The sequence below is a fragment of the Trachypithecus francoisi genome, unplaced genomic scaffold (assembly GCF_009764315.1).
Source record: "Trachypithecus francoisi isolate TF-2019V2 unplaced genomic scaffold, Tfra_2.0 Lachesis_group11, whole genome shotgun sequence".
Lineage (NCBI taxonomy): Eukaryota > Metazoa > Chordata > Mammalia > Primates > Cercopithecidae > Trachypithecus > Trachypithecus francoisi.
Window position 1 is genome coordinate 4,497,753 of NW_022681456.1, and position 20,273 is coordinate 4,518,025.

A 20,273-nucleotide genomic window follows, 5' to 3' on the forward strand; every position below is an offset into this window, starting at 1 on the left:
TCTACCACCATGCCTGGCTAATATTTTGTATTTAGGAGAGACGGGGTTTCGCCATGTTGGTCGGGCTGGCCTCGAACTCCTGACCTCAGGTGATCCACCCACCTTGGCCTCCCAAAGTGCTGGGATTATAGGCATGAGCCACCATGCCTGGTGACCAACATTTATTAAGTGTCTGCTGTATGCTAGTTTCTATTCTAAGAATTTATATGTATAGATTCCTTTCATCTTCACACAAACCATTTTACAGGTGAGGAAACCAAAGAACAGAGAAATCAAATAACTGGTCCAAGGTCTCACAGTGAACAGGAGTCAGAGCTGGATTTGAAAGCAAACATCTTGGTCCAGAAAAGCCTCACTTAACCTCTCACTTACACTGTGTGAGGGCCTGGAGGGAGGAGTAATTGTGGCCTGTTCTAGAAAGAGAAAGAAGGTTGGCATACAAGCTCAGAGAAGTAGGCGGAGCGTGTCATACCAGTAGAGAGCAGCAGGTTTACCAGGAGAATTAAATAAGAAAGCCTACAAGTAGGGGAATTAGCCCAGTGCCCGCAAACAGCAGGGACACATTGAAAGCCTGTGGCCAGGTAGAAATCTCAGGCCTGGCAGATGGGAATCTGTAGAGGGCCGGGCAGACGGAACGTATTAGCCCCAGAAGGGTGTTTACAAGTGGGTTGGAAGAGGAGAGTGGGGAGAGGCTTCCAGGGTGACAGCCTTAATCAGATCTGACCGCACCACGCATGCAGTTTCTCTCCCGCAGCTCCTGCCCCAGGTCACCCTCTGTACCATCTGCCTTCTTTCTCCTTAATAAGGCACTCAAGATCCTAAAGCCCTAAAACACAGAAGCGGACGCACAGGGAGGACAGCCATGTGAAGATGCAGGCAGAGAATGTGGTGATGCGTCTACAAACCAAGGAAGGAATGCCCCGTTCCAGACGCTGGAAGAAGCAAGGTGTCCGCCGGGAGCTGTTGCCTGAGATTGCTCCTTAGAGGCCTTGGAGGAGGGGTGGCCCTGTCCGCACCTTGACTCCAGACTTCTGGCCTCCAGAGCTGTGAGAAAGTAAATATCTGTTGTTTAAGTCACCAGTCTGTGGCACTGTGTTGTGGCAGCCCTGGGAAACTGTGACAGGGTGTGGACACACCGCTCCCACCTGGGGCGGGCGATGCACTGTTTCAATAGCGTTACATGTCTGATATTTTCTTCCTGCATCCGTTTTCTGATTTGGAGTCATTCTTCTGAAGCTTCCTACACACAGACAGTGTTAACGGCCACGCCAGCGGTGCTGGGGCCTCTCACAGTCAATCTAGGACCAACGCCTTCCTAGGAGAACCAACGGCCGGCACCTTGCTGGAAGACACCCAGAGAGTACCCCATTCTCCCATTCCTCTCCGCCCTTGGCTAGATCGGGAGGCGTTGCTTGGAAAACCCATTTATGGGTGTGGCTGACATGCGCTATTTCCCCAACCTAGGCCACATCAGAAATGGAGTGGAGGTGCTGGAACAGGGAACAAGCGGATGGCAAAGAATAAGGGGGTGGAGGAGAGGAAACCCCACTGTCATCCCATGGAGCTTCCTGTGGCCGCAGCCCTAGTTTCTTTGGGGGTCTTCCCTTGCCCCACTCCAGTTTGGAAGTTTGGCTGAAGCTCCGCCTCCAACCAGAAGAGTGAAATCATGTGACCACGGCCTAAGCCAATCAGGGCTTCTCATTCCCAGCCACAGCGATTGGCTCAGGGGTTAGCAGAGGACCTAAGCGGGAGCAATCAGAGGAGGCCTCAGGATTTTGATTCAGGCCAGGCCAGGCAAAAGGTACATGCTCTTTTCTGCTAGATTTCTACCTGTAAAGATACCATCTGGGCCGGGCGTGGCGGCTTACACCTGTAATCCCAGCACTTTGGGAGGCCAAGGCGGGTGGATCACTTGAGGTCAGGAGTTCGAGACCAGCCTGGCCAACATGGTGAAACTCTGTCTCTACTAAAAATAAAAAAAAATAATAAAAAAATAGCCAGGCGTGGTAGTGCTCACCTGTAGTCCCAGTTACTCAGGAGGCTGAGGCAGGAGAATCACTTGAACCCAGGAGACTGAGGTTGCAGTGAGCCAAGATCATGCCACTGCACTCCAGCCTGGGAGATAGGGTGAGAATCTGTCTCAAAAAAAAAAAAAAAAGATATAGTCTAGTAGCTGTCTGCATCCATGGCAGGACAGGACAACTTGTCTGAGACACTGATCAGCATGGAGAATGCTGAGCCAAGTGATGGAAAGTCAGAAATAACATAAAAATACTGATTACTTCATTTGAGCCCCTGGATCCAGCCATCCTGGAAGCCAGGAAATCTCTTACTGTTCAGATATAGGAACCCCTAGATGTTTTCCCCCTTAATTCAGTTTGGGTCTGTTAACCAAAATCATCCTCTCAGATATAAGGGGTAATTTTGTTGGCTATCTTCCCCAGCCCAGACCCATCAGTGCCACTCTTTCCACCAGCCTCTCAGCAAGGAAGACAAGAAGAGGAACATAAAAAAGGTATAAAAATGAGAAACAGGCCGGGCACAGTCGCTCATGCCTGTAATCCCAGCACTTTGGGAGGCCAAGACAGGCAGATCACTTGAGGTCAGGAGTTTGAGACCAGCCTGGCCAACATGGTGAAACCTCATCTCTACTAAAAATGCAAAGAATTAGCTGGGCATGGTGATGCATGCCTGTAATCCCAGCTACTCAGGAGACTGCTTGAACCTGGGAGGTGGATGTTGCAGTGAGCTGAGATTGTGCCACTGCACTCCAATCTGGGTGACACAGTGAGACTCTGTCTCAAAAAAAAAAAAGAAAGAAAAAAAAGAAAAAGAAAAAGAAAAACATATTAAAAGTTGTCATTAGGACCACAAAGCCTGGTCATGATTAATCCTCTAAGAGGAAGCCGAGTACTGTAAGAAGACAATTGAAAGCACACTGAGCAAGCAGCCTGGCTGAGTTTCAACTCAGATACATACACATTTGCTATTGAATATTTTTGCTGCCCAGCATTCTCTTCCTCTATTTTCTGCAACCATTTAAAAACGATTTCCAGGGGACCCCGCCCACATCCCCATGGCCGGTCTACGTGTTGAGGTCTTGGCCTCAGCCACACAGTTAAGTGGTGTCCATCACACTCCCCTGGCCGCAGGACTGGTTCAGGGATGGTCACATAGCTCAGCCTGACTCAGTGACAGAAAGCCCCAGGATTTCTGATTGAGTGACGGCAGTGTCTCATTTCTGTGGGATTGAACCTGGGGAGGTGTGGATCTAGAGCCTCTAGGGGCCTCCATCTCGGGCTGAGAAGGCATCTGCACAGTTGAAAGCAGGGCTGAGAGGTGCAGAAAAATTGGTTTGTGAATCCACCTGTGCCTGAAGCCAACACCACCCTAGACCTTTTATTGAAAAGACAGTTTCTTCCTTTACTTATTAAGCCAATTTGAGGGTCTGAACTGTTCGATTACTGCACACTCCTTGATAAAGATTTGATGGGTTGGCATAAAATGCTGTTGAGACCAAACCCTGGTTCTCAAATTCATTTTAGCAGAGGGGTCAAAGTGGGACAGGAATGATAGGATCTGGCAGGAGAAAAAACAAGCACAGAATAACTGGTTTCCAGAGCTACATCTTCCCCGAGGCAAACCAGATAACCCAGATCTCAATCTGGACTCTATCCCGTGCTTCATGAACCTGACCAGAAACTTTTCATCAATGCAGAGACCAGCTGCAAGGTCCCTGGGACTTAAAAACCTCTCTTTCCATTTAAGCACACTCACATGGAGCCCTATTTGGCTCAAGTAATATCTGACTCATCAATAAATGGTCTTATCTTCCATAAAAGTCCTTTATGAGAACAGGACACTATTTGTGGCTTACATTGGAGGGTCAGAACAACCTGATCTTTTTTGGCCAGTTCTAGAGTTCTAGGCCAAAAAAGGTTTGTCCATCAGCCTCTCCTAGGAATGAATGTGTGGCATAGCTCCTACCAGTCAAAGGTTTTGATTCTGTGCTTCCCATCGAACTTTCTGTGATGATGGAAATGTCCTATGTGTGTGCTGTCCAGTGCAGTAGACACTAGCCACATGTGACTACTGAGCACCTGAGATGTGGCTAAAGTGACTGAGGAGCTGAAATTTTCATTTTTTTCAATTCTAACTAATTTAAACAGCCACACACGGTTAGTAGCTGCCATACTGGGCCGCACAGCTATAGGCAAATCTTAATATCAATCTGTCAGGACAGCATATTCCCATACTTGCCTGAGCCTGCTGGGAATCTGAGGCCACATGGGCCTGGTGATCAGGCAGACCTGAGTTCAAATCTAGGCTCTGCTACTAACCAGCTGTATGGCCTTGGGCCAGTCACTCAGCTTCTCTGGGCCTGAATTTTCACATTTGTAAAATGGGACTTAAGTAGTACCCACCTCATACTTTCTAGAGTGATCTACTTAAACCACAAACAAGAATATCCTACAGTGTCATATTGCTCTGGGAGTAAAACAAAATTCTGAACAGACTCCAAGGCCTTGGACAACCTGGCCCTGCCTATTTCATCCATCTTAATGTTTTCTCTTCCTCTTCTTACTCTTTATCCTCTTTCATCCTGGCTGTTCTTTTGTTCCTTGGACACAGAAAGCCTGTTATACCCCAGAGCCTTTGCACTTGATGTTCTGTCTGCTTGGACAGCTCTTTTCTAAGCTCTTGGCATTTAGATCTCAGCGCAAATACTACCTCCCCCGAGAAGCTTCCATGATGGTTGACCATGAACTAGCCCTTTGAATTCTCTCCTTATCCCATTACCCTCTTGGTTTTCCCCATAGTATCTACAATATTTGAAATGAACTTGCTTTTATGTTTGTTTACTTATATACTTTCTATCTCTGCTATTACAGATAAATTTGTGAAAGTGGGGTTCTGGTGCAGTTGGTTCATGACTGTATCCCCAGAGCATGGTACGTGCTCAGTAAATATCTGTGAAGAGAATGAGAAAATCATAGCTTTGATGAAAGGATTATGACTGTAAAGACTATGGCTGCAAAGCAGGATGTTAGCGGGTGTCATGTCCATAAAAGCCCCAAATGTGCTTACAGGGCTTTGCCTGGCCACTTGTGCTCCTATGAACCATCAAGAGAAGAATGTTCTCAAGGTGCTGCTGCCTTTTGCCACCAAAATGAGACACATAGAACCAACCCAAACCCTAAACAAACCTGGATCCCAGCCCACACAACTGGCACACTGAGGCAGGGCTGCTCTACTTAACCCAGGGGCCCCTGAGGGAGAAACCAATGCTTGCTGTTGTAAGTTACTGAGATGTCAGGTTGTTTTGTTATGCAGCATTATCACACCAATAGCTGCCTATTGCAAGTCTAGCCTCCCAGGGATTAAATAAAGACCCAAGTCCACTAGCCAATACAGTGTGGAGAACTCTCTGCTTTGAACAGCTCTCAGCTCTCAGCAGAGCTTAGTGAATATTGCAGCTGCCATGACCCCCATTACCAGTGCCACCTGACAATTACTGAGGACTTACTATGTGCCAGGTGTGTCACACACCTTTTCATTTTCAATCTTTGAGTAGCATCTATGCAATATGACTCTTAGGATCTCCATCTCTGAGATAAGGACACTGAGGCTCAGAGAAGTTGACTTCCCCAAGATCACTCAGAAGGTAAGTGACAGAAAGACATAACAGGAGTCTGTCTGAGGCCAAAGGCAGACCCTTTCTTCCAGGTTAAGTCACCACACTAGGTACTTTAATGGCAATGACTGTCCTCCCACAGGAGACAGGAGACCCTGTGGTGTTTGCTCAACCTAGGGCAGGACTTCTCAACCTCAGCATGATTGACATTTGGGGTCAGATAATTCTTTGTTGTGAGGGCTGTCCTGGAATCGCAGGATGTATAGCAACATCCTTAACTTCTAACCACTAGATGCCAGTAGCCTCTGCCCCAGGTGTGACAACCAAAAATGTCTCCAGACATTGCTAGATGTTCTTAGGGGGGTTCAACCATCCCACAGAGAACCACTGATCTAGGGCTGCCTGGGTAGGAGGAAGAGCTGACACAAAAGCATCATCCTGCATGCTTGAGATGGACGCATTCAGACTCACAGCAGCCTTCTGGGGTACGCCTGGGTCTTTTTCCCTATTTTGTAGATGAAAGAACTGAGGCTTAAAGAACTTGTCTGTGGCAGAGTTCAAGTTCTTAAACATGCCATTTAAACTGCACTTTGAATCACAGATGGAGGGAAGCGGGCACTAGAAGAGCCCTTCAAGGAAGGAGCATCCTCGCTTTACAGCAGGGACCCCAAGTCCACAAAGGGGCCATGGTAGGGCAATGTCGCCCAGCTTGGCTTGGAGCCCGGGACTTCTGGATTCCAGGAATTTCTTTGTTCTCTTTAATTTTCTTTTGTCTGAGAACCAAATGGCTCTTGAGGATAAAGACCTTCCAGGGGTTCTTCCAAAGCCTCTCAGTCATGACAAGTACAAATAGAAAACTCTCTTCTGCCCACCTTGCTGCTTAGGGAGGGATGCCACCTGAAAGCAGAAATGCATCCTGTAGATGCCCTAAAATCTTGGGGCTGTTGCCAAAGGACTTCACACTCTCAGGGACTCGGAGCCTGCAAAATCAATAGTTAGGTTCAGCACAGAGAAAGTTTAGTGCTGACGGGAGCCCGAGCTCGGGGCAACTATCAGGCTGTTGGCTGAGCAAGGTTGCTCTCCATGTGCCAGAGCTAATGCAGGCACCTTTGGTCACTGTGGAAAAGCCAGGCCTGCTAGTTGCCCAAATGCATTATTTTTAGCTCTGCACTGGGATCCATTAGCTGGAATCGTGCCCTGGAGGTCAGATGGGCTGCACTGGAAATTCAATAGATGAACTTTCTCTAATGATGCTTTAAATCTCAGCATCCCCACCCTGTCCTGGGCGGTGCCTAGCAACCCATGGCTGCAGGAGTCTTGGGGAAGGCACATGCAGGGCTGAGGACCAGGGTGGGGGCACCCAGGGAGCACAGGGTGGGTTATCGTGTGTCAGTGTCATTAGGGTGAGGGGATATACATAGGGTGCTTTCCAAATAGGAGGTACAGCCAGGTCCAGGCATTAATAGTCATTATTCTCCTTGCTAACTGACTCCAGTGTCCCCTCCTTGAGGACCACCCCATCCTCAGTAGCCCCCACCCAAGCCCCTCTCCAGCACAGTGTCCTATTCATGGCACCCATCATCTCCGCAAGATTCTCATGCATTTTCTTATTATCTGCTTCTCTCCATCACTAGCATGCTGCTTCCTTGAGGGCAGGGACCGCTTTTGTTCTACTGATTGCTGTGTCCCCGATACCAGAATGGTACCTGGAAAATGGCCAGCACATCTGTGTTTAATAGCTTGTCATGTGACCTGTGAAAAACACGGGCTGGATATTGCTAAATCTGTGACACCACACTAAGAAAACCACTGCCAGGTAATCTGTGCCACGTCATCAACTGCAAGCAAGACACACCTTTATGTCAAAGATGTTTTAAAGCTTGGATCCCATAGATGAGATCCTCTATGCTGGACACTTGGGCATTGCAAGTGCTTGTCTGTATTGCATGTTTTTCTTCCTATTATTGTTCCTGGGGTTATTGTTGGGCAAGTCACGGCCCTTGGCCTTTCTCCAGGTGCTGCTCCTTCACCTCTTGAATGTGAATCAACCAAGAGGCCGACATCCAGGGTTCTCTCCCATTCAGATGTTATGACTCTTATTAAACTGCACATCGCAGACCAGACTCCTCACCCCTTATCATTCTTTCACACTGCACACTGGCCTGGCTTCATTTCCCAAGTGCTCCAAGGCAGGGATATTCATGATACATTGCAAGGTGAGAGAAGGAACAGGCAGAAATGCATAAGGATATGGCTCTATTTCTGTAAGACAAACCAGGACTGAAAAGCCCTTATACGTGTGTGTTGCATTGTATAGACACATGTGTGGGCGTGTGTATGTGTGTGTATAGATTTGCCAATAAGACAGTTTGTGGTTAACAAAAACAGTATGTAAGATATCTTATTCTTGGCCGGGCGCGGTGGCTCAAGCCTGTAATCCCAGCACTTTGGGAGGCCGAGACGGGCGGATCACGAGGTCAGGAGATCGAGATCATCCTGGCTAACACGGTGAAACCCCGTCTCTACTAAAAAATACAAAAAACTAGCCGGGCGAGGTAGCGGGCGCCTGTAGTCCCAGCTACTCGGGAGGCTTAGGCAGGAGAATGGCGTAAACCCGGGAGGCGGAGCTTCCAGTGAGCTGAGATCCGGCCACTGCACTCCAGCCCGGGGGACAGAGCGAGACTCCGTCTCAAAAAAAAAAAAAAAAAAGATATCTTATTCTTAAAATATTATCTCTCTATGTGGGTATATGTGTGTAAGAAATGATTACCAAAATGTTTACAATGATTTTCTAAGGGCGATGGGAGTAAAGGTAGTTCTTTCTTTCTTAGAGTTTTCTGGAGCAATTATTATTGTAGACAAATTATATACATTACTTACATAATCAGAAAAAATACCCACCAAATTATTTCAGGGTGATTAAAAAGCCTACAAAAATAAATGAAACAAAATATGTATGTGTATCATCACTTATATAGTTATCCTTGCTGGGAATGCAAATTTGAATCTAAATGAAGAAATATCAGGAAATCTCAAATGAGGAATATTTTATTTAAAAAGTAAAAATAAGGACTGTATTTCTCAAGAGTATTCTGTGTCTTAAAAGACAGGGCACTGCTAAGGACCTGCTTCAGCTTAAAGGAGACTAGAGTACGTGACAATTAAATGTGCATGTGAGCCTAGATTGGATCTTGTACCGCAGAAAAATACGCTCCACAAGACATGGTTGGCCAACTGACAAAACTGGAAAACAGAATATGGATTAGATAATGTATTGTATCAACATTAAATTAACTGAAGTTGATGACTGTGGGTATGTAAAAGAATATTCTTATTCTTAGGAAATATACACTGAAGTAGTTAGAGTTAAAAGGCCTTGATATATGTAACTTACTCTGAAGTGGTTCAGCAACAAATCTATCTATCTATCTCTCTATTTATCTCTCTATCTCTCTATCTATCTATCTATCTATCTATCTTCTATCTATCTAATCTATCATCTATCTAATCTATCACCTATCTATCTAACCTATCACCTATTTATAAATCATCTATGGCCGGGCGCGGTGGCTCAAGCCTGTAATTCCAGCACTTTGGGAGGCCGAGACGGGCGGATCACGAGGTCAGGAGATTGAGACCATCCTGACTAACACGGTGAAACCCCGTCTCTACTAAAAACTACAAAAAACTAGCCAGGCGAGGTGGCGGCGCCTGTAGTCCCAGCTACCCGGGAGGCTGAGGCAGGAGAATGGCGTGAACCTGGGAGGCGGAGCTTGCAGTGAGCTGAGATCCGGCCACTGCACTCCAGCCTGGGTGACAGAGCGAGACTCCGTCTCAAAAAAATAAATAAATAAATAAAAATAAAAATAAATCATCTATTAATTATCTATCTTATCTATCTATCTCCCTTCCTCCATCTGTCCACCCACCCATCTATTCACCTATCCACCCATCCATCCATCTATCCATCTACCTACCTACCTGTCTATCTGTCTATCGAGAGGATGGGAAGAGAGAAAGAGAGAGAGAGACTGAAACTATAAAAAAGCAAATGGGTAAATATTGATAACAGTAGAACCTCAGTAAAGGGTATAAAGTATAATTTGTCCAGTCATTGCAACCTTTGAGATAAGTTTGAAATTCCAAATAAAAGTAAAACGTTAAGCAAGATTTGAATGTACAGAGACTATATAGCCTAACGGCCAAGGGCTTTTTGGCCCTCTAGCTAGAATCCCTTCTCTGCCATGTGCAAGTAGTGTGACCTCAGGCAGGTGGCCTCCATTTTCTGAGCCTCAGTTTCTTCTACTATAAGACAGAATTAATAACGATAATGCAGATGTTGTGAGTAGTAAATGAGTTGGTATGCAAAATAAAGTCTCCCATGTTTACCTCTTCTGTTTGGCCGTGAGTCCTGAGAGGTTCACTTTCTTCATCTGTTTCTTCCTTACCAAAATCACAGAACCTTAAATGTGGTAGTTGGTTAATAAATGTTGGCTGAATGAATTGAGGAGGAAAAGAGGAAGAAAGAAAAGAAAGAAGGAAAGAATGAAGGAAAGAAAAAGGGAAAGCTAGAAAACCCAAGTCCTCCTGAACCTCGGCCTCCACATTTGCACACTGGAGTCCCACCTACACACACTCGAGTGCTTACATGGGCCAAGCAGATCATGGAAGTGGACCAAATATAAGGCAACTGTGACAAATCAGAAGATGCCAGTGGGAGCTAAGCTATGAGGATGCAAATGCATTAGAATGATACAGTGGACTTTGGGGGTTTGGGGGAATTTTGGGGGTGGGGGGCGGGAGGCAAGGGATAAAAGACTACAAACAAGGTGCAGTGTATACTGCTCAGGGGATGGGTGCACCAAAAATCTCACAAATCACCACTAAAGAACTTACTCATGTAACCAATTATCTATCACCTGTACCCCAATAACTTATGGAAAAATAAAACAATAAATAAAGGGTACCCCACAGTGCTGCCAGGTGAGCACACTGTAGCTCTGCCAGATCTGCTGGATTTTCCCAATAAGCTGGAGGGGAAACCCTCAGATATGACTTGTGAGAATGCAAAATGGTATAGCCACTTTGGAAAAATTTTGGCAGTTTCTCAAACATTAAATGTAAGGTAACCATATGACCAAGCCATTCTACTCCTCTGTATCTACTCAAGACGAATGGAAATGTATGTCCACACAAAGGCATGGATGTGAATATTCATTGCAGCATGATTCATAAATGGAGGAAACATTTAAACAGTGGAAACAACTGGGTGAATGGGTGAACACAATCTGGTATATCCATACAGTGGAATATTATTCCGCAATAAAAGAAACAAACCACTGCCCCATGCTACCATGTAGATGAGTTTCAAAAACATAACGGTAAGTGGAAAACGTGGACACCAAAGATCGTGTATTGTATGACGCCATTCACGAGAAATGCCCACAGCAGGCAAATCTATAGAGACAGAAATCAGCTTAGTGACTGCCAGGAGCCAGGGATGGAAATGGGGATTAACTGTGACAAAAATGTTCTAAAATCAGATCATGGTGATGGTTGCCAGACTTAGCACAATTTACTAAAAATCGCTGAATTGTACATTTGCAATGAATTGCATCCAATTCTTATATTTTTAAGCAACGCTGTGCATATCACACAAAATAGACTTGTAAGCCTCCAGTCTTAATCCCTGATCTACCTAATCAGAGGATTACATGAGATGACCAGAGTTGACTCTGAGTTATTAAGCCCTTACTATATGCTGGCTACTAGGTCATGTTCTCTGCTGCATTTATAAAACTGATTAATCGTCATGCTGACCTTCTGAATTAGGAACTATGCTTATCCTCATTTTACTAAGAAGGAGACTGAGTACTGGAGGGAACGCTCTATGATTCACCCAAGGCTGCATAGCTTGAATGTGGCAAAGTCATGAGGCACTCTTTGGGAGCCATTCTCCATGATACTCTTGCATTTCAGCACATTGTACAGACAGAGCCTAGACTGTTTTTGTTCTGAAAGTTCTTTCAAAGGTGTTTTATAGAGTGAACAGTCTTGGAAGACCGACAGTGCCTTCTTCCGGAGCAAAGGGCAGACATGCTTGAGGTCCAGTATGATAAAGGCATTGTCTCTTTGGGGAGGTCAGGCAGGCTTCCTGCCTGTCTTGTCAGGTTGGCCTGCTTTAACAGAATACCGTTAAGTCAGGTGGCTTAAATGACACACATTTATTTCTTACAGTTCCGAAGACTGGGAAGTCTGAGATCAGGATGCCAGAATGGTTGGGTTTTGCTGAGAGCCCTTTTGGTTTGCAGACTACTGTCTTCTTGCTATATCACCACACAGGAGAGAGACAGCACGCTCTGGTCTCTTTTCCTCTTCTTATAAGAGTACTACTGCCATCATGGGGCTCCACCCTCATCGAAGCCTAATTACCTCCTAAAGGCCCTACCTCTAATACCATTGCATTGGGTGTTAAGGGCTTCCACATATGAACTCAGTGTGGGACACAAACATACAGCCCATTATACCACCCATGATAAAAGATGCATGTTCTCGAAGGCCAGGATTCCTCCCCTGAAATCTGATCCACTACACGTGCAAGTGTCACTGGCCCCTCTGCATAACCCGGTGGGAACTGAAGCCCAGGCAACTGGTGCAGAACGATGCTGATACAGTGGCTGTCCTTTGTCTCTGACCCCGGGGTCTTGTGTCTTCTGCAAGCATCCACAAAACTGTGACAGTTTGATTTGCCAGTTTACACTAGGGTGCCATCTCAGAGCCTTCAGAATTCTCGACAGAACTCTGAACTGCCTAAATCCAAAACCTCATGGGCCTACTGCAGATGAGGCACTGATTAAATGTCAATTCCCTCCCCTCTTCTCTCCATGGCATTCTGAGCTGTACCCAACTAGCACTGCAAGCATCATTGATCTCTCCAGACCCAAGGCCACAAGCCAAGCCTGGTCCTACGGTCCATGCTCACATACACTGAGCCTGCCTGCTCCGATGTCCTCACCCTGCTGACTCAAGATTTCACATTGCTTTGTCAACAGCCAGGGGTATCAACTCTGGATTCATTTCAGGAGGCAATTTTCTGTTTGAACACATTTATTTCCCTAAAGATACTGATTATAATTCCTGGAGATATTAGTAATGGACTCCATGTCAAAATTGTTTTAAGAGTAGCTAAGGAATGCTGTGTATACAGCTGCGATAAATTTTGGGTTGGTTCCCTCTTGGTTTTTGTAAGCTGAAAGATAGGTTATTTACCTCTAGAAAAGTTATCAGTGCTGGAGGTGTCCTGTCAACACATTATATTCATCAAGGGTTCTGGCTTTTAGGGGACTTGCAAATCAGTGACAAAGGTCAATGACCAACAAGGACCTGTGCTGTCCACGGTGGGAGCCACAAGCCACACATGGCTATGAAGCACTGGAAATGGGGCCAGTTTCGATTTCAGTGTGCTGTTAGTATAAAACACACACTAGATTTCAAAGACTTAGTGTTAAAAAAAGTAAAATATTTCATTATTAATGTTCATATTGATTACATGGAGAAATGGTAATGTTTTAATATAATGGGTTAGACACAATGCATTGCTACAATTAAATTCAACTTTTTTAAAAACTTTTTTTGAACATGGCTATTAGAAAATTAAACATTTCATATGTGGCTTAGGCTGGGCACGGTGGCTCATGCCTGTAATCCCAGCACTTTGGGAGGCCGAGGTGGGTGGATCACGAGGTCAGGAGATTAAGTTCAAGGTGAAACCACGTCTCTACTAAAAATTCAAAAAATTAGCCAGGCATGGTGGCAAGTAGTCCTAGCTACTTGGGAGGCTGAGGCAGGAGAATGGCGTGAACTCGGAAGCTGGAGCTTGCAGTGAGCTGAGATCGCACCACTGCACTCCAGCCTGGGTGACAGTGAGGCTTTGTCTGAAAACAAAAAATCATATGTGGCTCATATTGTGTTTTCATTGGACAGTGTGGTTTAGAACTTCATCCCCCTTTTCCTCTTCCTCCCATTGGTCTTGTGGTCTTTCTGTTAAAGCACTGTGGATTTAAGGCCACCACCAGCCCATACTTTTGGGTAAATTAGGGAAAAAGCCCTTCCTTGAGATAGTACCTCCAACAGCCAGAAGAATCGTCATAATATACAGACGTTGCTGGAATGCTTACTGCCACCTACTGGAGTGCTGCTGCCATGGTTGAGTGTGTGCATCACTGTGTGATGGTGGCGTTGAACGCAGTGAACAGTCTAGTACGGTGGTCTGTTGCTTGTTCTGAGAGTGGGGTTTGGGGAGAAATATTTTTCCGTGTCATTTTTCCACCTCAACAGTTTGTAAACTTCTCTTCTAGTCAGACATGGAATTTTAAACACCAGAGAAAAGGCTGATTGCTATCTGTCAGACTCGATTTGAGGGAAACAAAAATCCTACCTGCATGCTTTTTTTGATATTTGTTTTTTCCTGGATGTGTTTCCAGGGATTACAGAAAAATACAGAGAGAGACGAAATGCTTCATTTCTGACTTGGTAAAGCCCTCGCATTGCCTTATTCTTTAAGCAAGCATTGTGGTGTAGCATCATGACTGATGATGGGAAACACCAAGAATTGCAGTTCTTCCTCCGAAAAACTTAAGACTGTAGAGCACACATTACTTTAGGCAAACCTTGTCTGGAAAGAGCAAAATGCTGGATATTTTAGACTTTCTAAGCCATATGGTTTCTGTCAACTACTCAATTCTCCTGTGGTAGCCCCCAAAGCAGCTACAGGCAAAATGGAAGTGAATTTGAGTGGCTGTGTCCCAATAAAACTTTATCTATGAAATAGGCAGTGACTAGGTTTGGCCCATGGCTCACGGTTTGCCAACCCCTACTCTAGAAGAGTCCTTTTAAACAGTTACCCCATGGGCCAACCCACAACACACATGTATTTTGTTTTTTATTTTTTTGTCCATTAAAAAAATTATAATTTGTTGCTAACTTTGAAAAACAAGGTTGTTGTTGTTGTTTTTACCAGAAATCTAGATTTTCCATTCTTTTGAAGATATAAAATACTGAAATCCCGCTACCTCATGACCACAACTGGTTATAACAATTTCCTTGCTGGGAAAGACAAAGAGCAGCATCTTGGCTGCCCTACTAGAACAGGCAGATCCAATTTACCACTTCACTTACTGAAGTCACCTGCTTAGCTACAGTAGGCACTCAGGGTTTGACCCATAGTGCAAAGCACCACTGATGGTTCACCAAGGGATGAGTGGGAAAAGAGAATGTGGTACATAAACACAATGGAAGACTGTTCAACCTTAAAAAAATAAAGAAATCCTATTACTTGTTAGAACATGAATGAACCTACAGAACATCCTGTTAAGTGAAGTAGGCCGGGCACAGAAAGACAAATACTGCATGATCTCATGTACATGTGGAATCTAGTGAAGTTGAACTGATAGGAGCTGAGATAGAATGGCACTTACCAGGGGCTGGGTAAGGGGACAGTTGTGCAGATATTGGTCAAAAGATACATAATATCAGTTGGACAGGAGAAGGAATATGTTCAAGAGTTTTTTTGGTACAATATGTTGAATTTAGTTACTAATGATATATTCTTTTTGTTTTTTTTTTTTTTTGAGACGGAGTCTCACTCTGTCGCCCAGGCTGGAGTGTAGTGGCCAGATCTCAGCTCACTGCAACCTCTGCCTCCTGGGTTCAAGTGATTCTCCTGCCTCAGCCTCCCAAGTAGCTGGGACTACAGGCACCCGCCACCTCGCCCGGCTAGTTTTTTGTATTTTTTTTAGTAGAGACGGGGTTTCACTGTGTTCACCAGGATGGTCTTGATCTCCTGACCTCGTGATCTGCCCGTCTTGGCCTCCCAAAGTGCTGGGATTACAGGCTTGAGCCACCACGCCTGGCCTCTTTTTTTTTTTTTTTTTTTTTTTTGAGATAGAGTCTCGCTCTGTCACCCAGGCTGGAGTGCAGTGGCACGATCTCGGCTCACTGCAACCTCTGTCTCCTGGGTTCAAGTGATTCTCCTGCCTCAGCCTCCCAAGTAGCTGGGACTACAGGTGCACACAACCATGCCCAACTAATTTTTGTATTTTTAGTAGAGATAGAGTTTCACCATGTTGGCCAAGCTGGTCTAGAACTCCTGACCTCAGGTGATCCACCCACCTCAGCCTCCTAAAGTGTAGTAATATATTCTTGAAAATTGCTAAGAGAGTAGATTAAGTTCTCATCACACAGAAAAAGATAAGTATGTGAGGTTATGCATATGTTAATTATTAGGTTGGTGCAAAAGTAATTGTGGATTCTGCCATTTAAAAGTAATGGCAAGAACCACAATTACTTTTGCACTGGCCTAATAGCTCAATTTAGCCATTCCATCATGTATATGTATTTTAAAATAATATGTTGTACATTATATATAAATATATGCACACACACAATTTTTAATTGTCAAATAAAGGAAGAAAGACAGGAATGAACCAAAAACCCTAACTAGGTTGCCACGATGCGACAACAAACAGATGGCAATGGAAACGAGTGGATCAGCTGGAAGTGTGTTGCACATAAGCCTCTGTATAGCTGACCCTCATATATTTCAGTGTAAATGTCCCTAGCAAATGGGATGTCCAAGTGAAGTTTCCACCAGTTCCATCCAGCTGGCTGTGGAATGACTTACTTTGATAACATCCTCGTCTGCGGACTTGCATTCCACCGACTCTGAGATGTCCATCACGGCACTGTTCTCCTCCACAGAGACCACCTTGATAGGCATGGCAACTGTCTTTCCTGTGAGTATGGCAGTGTTCAGAACGTCAGTGTCCTGCCAAAAAGAACCAAACACACGGGGTCAAGGGAGATGTTCCATTCTGTTGGAACCTGGACGATTCTAAGGGGCTCCTCCTGGGGTAAACACCAGGCTGTCCTTATTTGGACAAGACACGCTGTACCATTTATACCCTGTACCAGGACTTGGAATAAAGGGCTATTCTTTGGAACAATCGACCAAGAATGTTCAACAGTTTACTTTTAGTTTATTTATGATCATCTTCCTAGTTTTCAACAACAATCAAAAAGTAGTTATTCTTTTTCTTCATTGCAGAGACCAAGTAGAAGTAATACATCATTAGGTTTTGGTGGTAAGCAACAGAAACTAACTCTGGGTACTTTGAGCAAGCATAGTAGGTTGAATAATGTTTTCCTCTCACTCCCTGCAAAAGATATCCATGCTCTAGTCTCCAGGATCTGTAAATATGTTACCTTATATGGTAAAAGGGATATTGCAATTGTGATTGAATTAGGATCTTAAAATGGAAGGATAATCCTGGATTATCTAGGTGGATCCAGTCATCCTAAAGTCCCTATAAGAGGGAGTCATGAAGGTCAGAGGAAGAGGAGGAGATGTGGTAGTGGAGGCAGAGGTCAGGGTGATATGGCCATGAGCCAAGAGATATGAACAGTCTCTAGAAGGAACAGATTTTTCCTCAGAGCTTCCAGAAGGAGTGCAGCCCTGCCAACATCTTAACTTTAGCCCCTTAAGATTCGCTTCAGACTTCTGTCCTCCAGAACTGCAGGATAATACATTTGTGTTCATTTGTCATCGCAGCATCAAGAAACTAACACAGATCCTTATGGGCTGGATCCTGGATTGCTCCCAGCAACAAAGGAAGAGCTGAAGAAGGCTTTGCAAAGTCCAGATCACCTTCCAGGATATGAAAAGCAGGATATAGCGGCAGTGTCTCCCAAATAAGGTGGAATGAATGTCTTCAACTATTGCTTTCTTTTTCTATTTTTTTTTTTACTTTATATATAAGGGAAATTTATTGGCTCACATAACTGAAATGCCTATAGCATGGGATATGATTGTGTTCAGAGGGCCAAATGATATCTCATATGCTGTCAGTTTTCTTGACATCTTTTTCCCCCTTCATCTCTCCTTCGCCCATCTTCAACCATTTCTATTCTTTTTTTTTTTGAGATGGGGTCTCACTATGTTGCCCAGGCTGGTCTTGAACTCCTGGCCTCAAGCGATCCTCCCATCTTGGCCTGCCAAAGTGCTGGGAACACAGGCAAGTGTCACCATGCCCAGATAATTTTAATTTTTTACTTTTCTTGTACAGACAGGATCTTGCTATGTTGTCCAGGTTAGTCTTGAATTCCTAGCTTCAAGCGATCTTCCTGCCTCAGTCTTCCAAAGTGCTGGGATTACAGGCATGGGCTGCCATGCTTGGCACCTTCATTTTTTGAAAAATGAAGGTGAAAGCAAAGCCAACTGCCTTCCTCTGTTGCTCCATGGGAGCCCATTCCATCACAGCCAATGGGGACTTTGATCTATCCTGCTCTGATGACTTCATGCAAAACTATCAGCATCACACCTCTCATGGATGTTGTGATTTGCAAGATGATGATGAAAATACCTTCTATTTGATTTTGTAGGATACTACCTGATTGCCTTTTTATAATTCTTTTCTTTATGACAGATGAAAATGAAAAAGGGCCTTTGGCTTTGGGACATCTAATGATGCCAGTTTCTCCCAAAGTCCCTCTCCAGAAACACTGCTCTGGTGTGAAGCAGGAGATGGAAAAAGATTTTCTCCCTTCTTTCTCCAGGGAAGCAATTGACACAAAAATGACCTTTTGCATTAAACAAGAGCACAGCTGAAAAAGTTATGAGTTTTAAGTAGAGCCTCAGCCTCTCTCTGATGCTTTTGCATCAGGCAGCAGTTACATCACCCTCGACTGTGTCTTCTCCTGGGTCCATGGGATTCCTGGAGCTGGGCTGCAATCCGGGCAGCTTGTACAACATCTATTATGGAGGCTAAGAATACTTTAGAAATTCCCCAGGTCTATTTTCAGGTTCATTACAGGTAATGTGCTCAGAGTTCAATCTTTACATTTTCTCTCTCAGAATGGTCTTTGGCTAATGGCTTTATTAAAGCAGTACATACCCTCATGGTTTGTGATTAGTTTTCTAACGGTTGTTGCAATTATACACACACACACACACACACACACACACGTGCACACACTCTACCTAACACTCCCTATCCCTAAATTGCACTCCACCAAAATTAAGATGGGTTGGATATATGTGTGTGTGTGTGTATGTGTGTGTGTGTGTGTGTGTGTATATATATATATAAAATGTATTTTTTTATTTATTTTTGAGACGGAGTCTCACTCTGTTGCCCAGGCTGGAGTGCAGTGGCGCCATCTCAGCTCACTGCTAACTCTGCCTCCTGGGTTCACACCATTCTCCTGCCTCAGCCTCCCAAGTAGCTGGGACTACAGGCGCCCACCCTCATGCCCAGCTAATTTTTTGTATTTTTAGTAGAGACAGGGTTTCACCGTGTTAGCCAGGATGGTCTTGATCTCCTGACCTTGTGATCCACCTGCCTCGGACATACATATTTTTCACTGACCAATATCAATTTCAGGAGCAGAGAATTAATAGTCATAGAAATAGCAAATGATAAAAGGAAACTTTGGCCTCCAGAATAAACTGGCTGTGACATGGAGGAAGTTCCCTGTATTTAAAATCACTCTTCTGACTGGTAGTTTGGTGTCTATGACTTGGTGGGCCCTGGAGTCTGGACTCCTGGATTCCACTCCTTGCTTTCCCATTAACTTTCTGTGCAATCCTGATCACATACCATATCTCTTGAAATCTTTGTCTCTTCATTTTGCAAATTAGTGGGGGCTGGGCTATGTCATCTGTCTTTTTAACTGTTGAATCCTAGACTGTCTTAGTTCATTCAGGCTGCTATAAGAAAATATCACAGACTGGGTAGCTTCTAAACAGCAGAAATTGTTTCTCACAGTTCTCGAGGCTGGGAAGTCCAAGTGCAAGATTCAGTGTCTCGTGCAGGCAGAGAGAAAAAAATGTGTATGTGCCTGTGTTTGTGTATGAGTGCCTGTGAATGTGTGTGCGCCTGTGTGTGTGAGTGCCTTTGTGCATATGGCTGCATATGCCTGTGTCTGTGTGTGCCTGTATTTGTGTGCCTGCGTTTGTGTATGTGTGAGTGCCTGTGTGCATATGGGTACCTGTGCCTCTGTGTGTGTGTGTGTGGCTGTGTGTGTGTGTGTGAGTGCCTGTGTATATGGCTACATGTGCCTGTGTGTGCCTGTATTTGTGTATGTGTGAGTGCCTGTGTTTGCGTATGTGTGCGCATCTGTGTTTGTGTACGTGTGAGTGTGTGCACATGGGTACATGTGCCTATTTATGTGTGTGTGTGCCTGTGTGTGTGTGTGTGAGTGCCTGTGTGTGAGTGTGCCTGTGTATGTGCGAGTGCCTGTGTGTGCATGCTTGTGCGTACGTGTATGAGTGCCTGTGTACATATGGGTGCATGTGCCTGTGTGTATGTCTGTATTTGTGTATGGGTGAGTGCCTGTGTGTGTGTGTGCCTGTTTGTGTATGTGTGTGTGCATATGAGTACCTGTACCTATGTGTGTGTGCCTATACTTGTGTGTGTGAGTACCTATACATGTGTGTGCCTGTGTATGTGTGAGTGCCTGTGTTTGTGTATGTGTGAGGGCTTATGTGTGTGTGTTCTCGTGTGTATATGTATGAGTGCCTGTGTGCATATGGGTGCATGTGCCTGTGTGTATGTGTGAGTGCCTGTGTGTGTATGATACT

At 44.8% G+C, this 20,273-nt stretch overlaps 1 protein-coding gene across 1 annotated transcript in view; it reads right to left on the reverse strand.

Annotated features, from left to right (window-relative positions):
- Nucleotides 1–20,273, reverse strand: part of TMEM132C (transmembrane protein 132C) — a 439,254-nt gene that overhangs the window by 24,240 nt on the left and 394,741 nt on the right. Inside the window, exon 5 of the mRNA XM_033220119.1 lies at nucleotides 16,317–16,460. Coding sequence (XP_033076010.1) covers nucleotides 16,317–16,460 — 144 coding nt within the window. The remainder of the gene's footprint in view (nucleotides 1–16,316; nucleotides 16,461–20,273) is intronic.